Source organism: Notothenia rossii, assembly GCF_949606895.1.
Source record: "Notothenia rossii genome assembly, chromosome: 3".
Lineage (NCBI taxonomy): Eukaryota > Metazoa > Chordata > Actinopteri > Perciformes > Nototheniidae > Notothenia > Notothenia rossii.
In genome coordinates, this window is record NC_136901.1 from 45,191,193 (window position 1) to 45,200,283 (window position 9,091).

General features: G+C 40.3%; 1 protein-coding gene across 1 annotated transcript; it reads right to left on the reverse strand.

Annotated features, from left to right (window-relative positions):
* Positions 1-4,749: 4,749 nt before the first annotated feature.
* On the reverse strand, positions 4,750-6,544 carry LOC307031603 (nectin-4-like). The gene is made up of 2 exons (XM_079668843.1): positions 6,016-6,544; positions 4,750-5,820 (listed from the first exon to the last, which is right to left on the reverse strand). The coding sequence occupies exons 1-2, from the start codon at positions 6,335-6,337 to the stop codon at positions 5,651-5,653; spliced, it is 492 nt and encodes a 163-aa protein (XP_079524969.1). The 5' UTR covers positions 6,338-6,544; the 3' UTR covers positions 4,750-5,650.
* Between the last annotated feature and the right edge of the window lie 2,547 nt (positions 6,545-9,091).

The following is a 9,091-nucleotide window of genomic DNA, read 5'->3' on the forward strand; positions in this document are numbered from 1 at the left end:
GTACTTCATATTATACCAAGAAACTCAATTCCTACAAAGTACTTCATATTCTACCAAGAAACCCAATTCCTACAAAGTACTTCATATTATACCAAGAAACCCAATTCCTACAAAGTACTTCATATTCTACCAAGAAACCCAATTCCTCCAAAGTACTTCATATTCTACCAAGAAACCCAATTCCTACAAAGTACTTCATATTCTACCAAGAAACCCAATTCCTACAAAGTACTTCATATTCTACCAAGAAACCCAATTCCTACAAAGTACTTCATATTCTACCAAGAAACCCAATTCCTACAAAGTACTTCATATTCTACTAAGAAACCCAATTCCTACAAAGTACTTCATATTCTACCAAGAAACCCAATTCCTTACAAAGTACTTCATATTCTACCAAGAAACCCAATTCCTACTAAGTACTTCATATTCTACCAAGAAACCCAATTCCTACAAAGTACTTCATATTCTACCAAGAAACCCAATTCCTACAAAGTACTTCATATTCTACCAAGAAACCCAATTCCTACAAAGTACTTCATATTCTACCAAGAAACCCAATTCCTTACAAAGTACTTCATATTCTACCAAGAAACCCAATTCCTACAAAGTACTTAATATTCTACCAAGAAACCCAATTCCTTACAAAGTACTTCATATTCTACCAAGAAACCCAATTCCTACAAAGTACTTCATATTCTACCAAGAAACCCAATTCCTACAAAGTACTTCATATTCTACCAAGAAACCCAATTCCTTACAAAGTACTTCATATTCTACCAAGAAACTCAATTCCTACAAAGTACTTCATATTCTACCAAGAAACCCAATTCCTACAAAGTACTTCATATTCTACCAAGAAACTCAATTCCTACAAAGTACTTCATATTCTACCAAGAAACCCAATTCCTACAAAGTACTTCATATTCTACCAAGAAACCCAATTCCTACAAAGTACTTCATATTATACCAAGAAACCCAATTCCTTACAAAGTACTTCATATTCTACCAAGAAACCCAATTCCTTCAAAGTACTTCATATTCTACCAAGAAACTCAATTCCTACAAAGTACTTCATATTCTACTAAGAAACCCAATTCCTACTAAGTACTTCATATTCTACCAAGAAACTCAATTCCTACAAAGTACTTCATATTCTACCAAGAAACCCAATTCCTACAAAGTACTTCATATTCTACCAAGAAACTCAATTCCTACAAAGTACTTCATATTCTACCAAGAAACCCAATTCCTACAAAGTACTTCATATTCTACCAAGAAACCCAATTCCTACAAAGTACTTCATATTATACCAAGAAACCCAATTCCTACAAAGTACTTCATATTATACCAAGAAACCCAATTCCTACAAAGTACTTCATATTATACCAAGAAACCCAATTCCTACAAAGTACTTCATATTCTACTAAGAAACCCAATTCCTACAAAGTACTTCATATTCTACCAAGAAACCCAATTCCTACAAAGTACTTCATATTCTACTAAAAAACCCAATTCCTACAAAGTACTTCATATTCTACCAAGAAACCCAATTCCTTACAAAGTACTTCATATTCTACCAAGAAACCCAATTCCTACAAAGTACTTTATATTATACCAAGAAACCCAATTCCTACAAAGTACTTCATATTCTACTAAGAAACCCAATTCCTACAAAGTACTTCATATTCTACCAAGAAACCCAATTCCTACAAAGTACTTCATATTCTACCAAGAAACTCAATTCCTACAAAGTACTTCATATTCTACCAAGAAACCCAATTCCTACAAAGTACTTAATATTATACCAAGAAACCCAATTCCTACAAAGTACTTAATATTATACCAAGAAACCCAATTCCTACAAAGTACTTCATATTCTACCAAGAAACACAATTCATACAAAGTACTTCATATTCTACCAAGAAACTCAATTCCTACAAAGTACTTCATATTCCACCAAGAAACCCAATTCCTACAAAGTACTTCATATTCTACTAAGAAACCCAATTCCTTACAAAGTACTTCATATTCCACCAAGAAACCCAATTCCTCCAAAGTACTTCATATTATACCAAGAAACCCAATTCCTACAAAGTACTTCATATTCTACCAAGAAACCCAATTCCTTACAAAGTACTTCATATTCTACCAAGAAACCCAATTCCTACAAAGTACTTTATATTCTAGCAAGAAACCCAATTCCTTACAAAGTACTTCATATTCTACTAAGAAACCCAATTCCTACAAAGTACTTCATATTCTACCAATAAACCGAATTCCTTACAAAGTACTTCATATTCTACCAAGAAACCCAATTCCTACAAAGTACTTCATATTCTACCAAGAAACCCAATTCCTACAAAGTACATCATATTCTACCAAGAATCCCAATTCCTACAAAGTACTTCATATTCTACCAAGAAACCCAATTCCTACAAAGTACTTCATATTCTACCAAGAAACCCAATTCCTACAAAGTACTTCATATTCTACTAAGAAACTCAATTCATACAAAGTACTTCATATTCTACCAAGAAACCCAATCATCACACCTCACATCAAAGGGTTATTGGGGGTGGGGATATATCCAGTCTCTGATAGTGTTTCGTTATTATGAGAGTGCTCTCATACTTGTTTGAGTTTGAGACGTCTGGTTGACCCCCTCACCCCCTGCAGAGCCAATGATCCACAGGAACATGAACAGCCCACACGTTGAGCAGCTGATGCTAAACAGGAAGTGATCTGAACAAAGTGTAATCCAGTTTGAAGCGGTCTGTGTGAGCTCAAAGGTTTCAAACACAGAGGGAGGAGGAAGAGGAAGGGGGAGGGGGAGGGGAGGACCCATGGGGACATACAGAGGGGGGGGGGGGGGGGGGGTAACGGTGCAGTCAGATCGTTTCAGTCAAAGGTGACCTCAGACTGAGTGTGATGATCAAATGTGAATCTATTTTAAATATATTGAGGGTCTAACCTTTTTAAAAGACTGCAAAGATGAATCTAACTTTAGTGAGTGTCCACAAACAACATTAGTGACACAGAGAAGAAGGGACGCTTTAACCCGGGGCCTTTTATCCAGACCTTGCAACAAATCAAACGTACAGCAAAGTTTAAAGGGGACCTGCTTTGGTATTTCATGCAGCTTGTCTCTCCATGAAAACACATCGTTTGATATAAAGATAGATGTGAGAAACAGCAGAGGACATAAGTCTGTATCTGGTTGATGTAAGGACGTCATAGTGGTGTCCTGCCTAAAAGAAAAGAATATCACAATGTGTGCTTGTCATTGCTGCATTTCCTGTTTCCTTAAATAACACACAAACATGAGAAGCATATCAGAATGATGAGGGATATCTTTTGCCTGAACTCTTACTCTTGTCAGCAGAAAGTTACTCTCTGCTAGCTTCTATCTCTGCCCTTGTTTCTGTCTCTTCTCAGGGTCCAGTCTATGCGTCTGGTCGTCCGGCACCACAGGGGGGCTCCTCAGATGCCAGATGGATATTTATTTTCGGGTCAGAAAGCATCGAGTCAGGGCTGGAGTCAGTACTCCCCCTGATCTTGGGGACAAACATGTGTCCCCGGTGACTCAGGAGACTCACTAACGGCCCGTCCACACTATAGCTTCAAAAAAAGCTTGGAGCTGGGCTTGTTTGAAGCTTGGGGATTTTATTCGAGCACCGCGACCAACAACCAATCACATGAATGTCCCGCCCCCGGCATACAAAGCAAAAAAAAACGGGGATTTTATGAGAGCAATATATATATATATATAAACTCCCCAAACAGGCGAAAACCTACCAGTTTCACCCACTGTCTCTGCCACCTCCCTCCATGCCTGGTTCCTCCGGTTTGTATCCCGGTAATTGTTCTGGTCGTAAAGAACCGGGTGATTTGCTACCGTAATATCTCGTTTGGAATATGAGGAAATGAACTGCGGTCTGGCTCTCCCAGCTTGCACGCGGTTTGATTGGCTAGCGCTTGAACTGTCAGACTACTAAACGGGGTTTGATTGGCTGACGCTGGCTACTCCGGCGTCTCCGGCTTCAGAAGTTGAACATTGTTCAACTTTTGCAGCCTGAAACGCCAGGAAAGCTCCGCTCTGCTACCCACAATTCAGTTCGGCGAAAAGTGAGGCAACTTGACGTCACCCCATTCAAAGTGAATGGGCAGACGCGTTGGAAACCGTTTTTGAAGCTGTCGAAGCTGTAGTGTGGACGGGCCGTAAGTGTCAGAAAACCAAACCCTCTCTTTTCCTAAAAGGTTTTTCAGCAAAGCAGTGAAATGCATTTGGGCTTTAACCATTTCCATTCAAGTCAATTTACCTTTCTGCATTTACAGCTAAGTTCAGCATCACATGTCACATTGCATCACATGTCACCTTTTAGACTTTAGACTGTTTAGACTTTTATCCAAAGCAACTTTCAATACTGAGGACAATCCTCACAGGAGCACTTTGGGGTGAAGCGTTTTGCCCAGGGACACAACGACATGCTGACTGCAGAGGAACCAGGACACTTCTCTCAGTTCATCTAAAGGGATTTCATATCAGACAGAACTCTACTGAACACATTTTCTTTCTGACACCAGGAAATGACATGTCTGTCTCCGTGACGATGACCCCGCCCACCCACGCTGAGCAGGGATTGGATGATGACTACGATGATGTCATTTCTGCTGTGACCACGGAGCATCAGTTCTGAAACAGAAACAGCAAAAGACCCAGAACGCTTCCCTGAGGAACTCCACCTGTCCTCGTTGCCATGGGGATGTTATAATTACACAACTCAAGATAAAAAAACTCGCTCACCATTAGATTGGTTTTAATGATTGTTTATTATAGCTAGTTATAACATGTTTTAACGTAACAGTAGGCTTAAATTAAATGTCTTTAAATCTTTTTCTACTTCACAAGCTTTATTACATGTCTTAACTCTGAGGCTTTGGTCTGTTAGCATTAGCAGCTAATGCTCAGCACAAAGAACACATGTGCACAATATACAATTAAAACAAGAACTAATTATATATAAAATAAGAACTTCAGTGTCCAGATGTAACAAAATGTATATTTCTTTACAAATACAGAACACAGAGCAAAGCAAGCTTGACATTGACAGATTCAGGCACATTCGTGTTCGGTGTGTTCTCAAAGGGAAGTGCAGTTTGTTATTGATTCGTTATCGGGATGCATTCAAATTAAATCATTCATCATTGAATCGGCTACTTTTAGTTTAGATCTCTTCTTTAGCAATCTGAAAGAAGTTCTTAATTTAAGTTTAACGATCAGAGCTGTTTTCACATTTCATGTAAATCTACTTAGGAGGGGGGGGGAACATTTACCTAGATGACATGGATTCAAGTATATTGGTGTACTTCAAATAAGTGATAGTACTTCAACTTAAATACAATGTATTCATAGTAACAGTGCTTTTAATGAAACAAAGTGTGTTTTAAGTACAGTTACTATGGTAACATGTATTTTCAGTTCTTTGTCCTGAGTCCAATATATAAACCCTGAATACTCAGAACGGTCTCTTTGGAGTTGTTATTAGTTCAGAAGCAGCTGATGGAGGACAGTCGGGGGTAAAGAGGTGCGTGGTTGATGAGTGCTTCACACACTTCTTCAGCAACACACTCATCTGAACTCTGACCTCTACAAAGGACCACTTTTAGGCTTTGGAAAAACAAAACGTCCAAGAGCAAAACAAGCAACACCAACAAGAGGGCACACCAGTCCCAAACTAATTCCCAACCCAACTTTTAGTCTGTGGATTTCTTCCGATTGTTCCTTCTCTAGTTTCTCTGATTCTTTCTTCATGTGATCTGAGGACAGAAAGAGAGAGCAGTAAGGAAACGACTGGACCTCCCCTCATGTTGGAGAACAGCTGATCATGAAGGAGATGAAGAACAGAATCTGTTTCCTCTCCAGTCTCATGTCAGACATTATCTACCGATCACAGAGCATCAACATCATCTTTAAACCAATGGAGGAACTCTTCAGGAGAAACACCAACTCACCTTCAGAGACGATCAGATGGACGGAGCCCAACAGTTCTATTTGCATGTTGGGAGTTGTAACCCAACACTGGTACGTTCCCGTGTCGTTGACGGTGACGCTCTTCAGGAGAACAGAAGCGTCTCTGTTCTTCATCTGTGGATCTTTCAGCTCAACACGACCACGATAACGTGGATCCTGGTAGTTTTCATACGGCTTGTTATCTCTGAAGAAGAAGACAGAACGATCATCCAGGTCAGGTCTGTCCCACTTTAACTTAGTGATGGCAGCACCTGTGGGACCGTTACACTGAAGGAGGACGTCTTCTCCAGCATTTACCCTCATCTCTTCTGAATCTGGAGAAAAGCAGAAAGGAAAAAGTCAGCAGCATTTCTTTAAGAGTGATCATCTCACCTCGCACGGTCCTTGGAATATTCTGCTAGTTTGTGCACAAAATAAAAAAATGTACAACAGGGCTCGACATTATAAATGGCCCGCTGGCCCGGAAGCACTATTTGGACACCCCGGGCCAGCATAACGTACTTTCCACTTGCCCGCTCGGGCCACTAAAAATATTGCTTTAAAAAGAAATGTTTTCCTGTGTTATTGGTACAATATAGCGTTTTGTGAGTCTGTTGGGTGAAAAGCAAACAGCCGTTTGCTGCGGAGCGCAGCGCGAGCAGGCTCCCGTGAGCGGGAGCGCGTTCCTTCTTTACTACAGACTATCACGCCACCGAACCATTCGCCAAAATGTTTTTAATACCAGCGGTAACCGGCCAAGCGCCGGGCAAAAAACTATCTTCAAATAAAAGAAAGTAACCGGAGGAGTTAAAGGAGAGTGACAGGGAGCATGAGAAGAAGAGGGAGAGAAAGTTTCAGCCAGCTTGATCGATGGAGTTGGCTAGTGGTGCAGTGACGCGTCCTAAAACCCTTTATAATCTATCGATTACATTTATGATTTAAACATTATAAAAGTAGGGTAGACATGTGGAGATTATCCGGCTGAACAAAACGTGCATTTATCAAACAGGTTTGTTTTCCACAGACCTTATTTCCAGCTATTTTCCAAAACCCTGTGGAGAAATCCCATTGCTTTTTGTCGAGGGAACCAGCAGCTTCCTTCCTGGTTTAGGACGCGTCACTGCACCTCTCAATATGATGCCAATATAAACAAGGTCTTCTGTCGGCTCTGTACATCAATGCTGACCTATGCTGACAAGTAAGTGAAGAGTAGAACATATGAAGGTATTGGCTTTAGGGAAATGTCCCAGCAGGAGAATGAAGGTTCTAATCTAATCTAATACATAGCCATTACATTTCTAACTCCTAATGACAGGAAGACAGAAAGCGCATTATACAAATAATAATACTCATAATAATAGAAGACATTTTTGAACAATGACCACAATATCATTATTTTCATAAACCAAATATGAACAATTGAGGAAAATGAGGAAGACCTGATGATTCAAATGTTGTAGTACAAGTAGTAATGTAGTTAGTGCATAAATTACTATTGCAACAAATGTGTTAATTTTCTTCATTATTAATCGATTTTTTTTGGACGAATGCTCCGGGCCAGTGGTTACAATGGGGCGGGGGGGGGGGGGGGGCAGTGGTTACAATGGTGGGGCCAGTGGTTACAATGGTGGGGCCAGTGGTTACAATTGGGCGGGGGGGGGGGGCAGTGGTTACAATGGTGGGGCCAGTGGTTACAATGGGGCGGGGGGGCAGTGGTTACAATGGTGGGGCCAGTGGTTACAATGGTGGGGCCAGTGATAATACAAGTCCACCGGCATGTCTACCCCTGTACAGGTCACATCTCTTCCACTATACATTTAGATATATGATAGGTGTGTGGCGCAGTGGGTAGTGCGTTGGTGTTCAGATCAGGGGGTCACAGGTTCAAACCCCTCTGCAGTCAGCATGTCGTTGTGTCCCTGAGACACTTTCACCCCAAAGTGTTCCTGTGGGGATTGCCCACAGTATTGAGTATGGAAGTCGCTTTGGATAAAAGCATCTAACAAGTGACATGTAATGTAATAATATGTATTTGATGTGCTACACATATACTCGTATGGTAGTACTCACACTGTGATCGCCCTCTGTATAATGTGTACTACACATATACTCGTATGATAGTACTCACACTGTGATCACCCTCTGTATAATGTGTACTACACATATACTCGTATGGTAGTACTCATACTGTGATCACCCTCTGTATAATATGTGCTACACATATACTCGTATGGCAGTACTCATACTGTGATCACCCTCTGTATAATGTGTACTACACATATACTCGTATGATAGTACTCACACTGTGATCACCCTCTGTATAATGTGTACTACACATATACTCGTATGGTAGTACTCATACTGTGATCACCCTCTGTATAATGTGTGCTACACATATACTCGTATGGCAGTACTCATACTGTGATCACCCTCTGTATAATGTGTACTACACATATACTCGTATGGTAGTACTCACACTGTGATCACCCTCTGTATAATGTGTACTACACATATACTCGTATGGTAGTATTCACACTGTGATCGCCCTCTGTATAATGTGTACTACACATATACTCGTATGGTAGTGTTCATACTGTGATCACCCTCTGTATAATGTGTACTACACATATACTCGTATGGTAGTATTCACACTGTGATCGCCCTCTGTATAATGTGTACTACACATATACTCGTATGATAGTACTCACACTGTGATCACCCTCTGTATAATGTGTACTACACATATACTCGTATGATAGTACTCACACTGTGATCACCCTCTGTATAATGTGTGCTACACATATACTCGTATGGTAGTACTCATACTGTGATCACCCTCTGTATAATGTGTACTACACATATACTCGTATGATAGTACTCACACTGTGATCACCCTCTGTATAATGTGTGCTACACATATACTCGTATGGCAGTACTCACACTGTGATCACCCTCTGTATAATGTGTACTACACATATACTCGTATGATAGTACTCACACTGTGATCACCCTCTGTATAATGTGTACTACACATATACTCGTATGGCAGTACTCATACTGTGATCACCCTCTGTATAA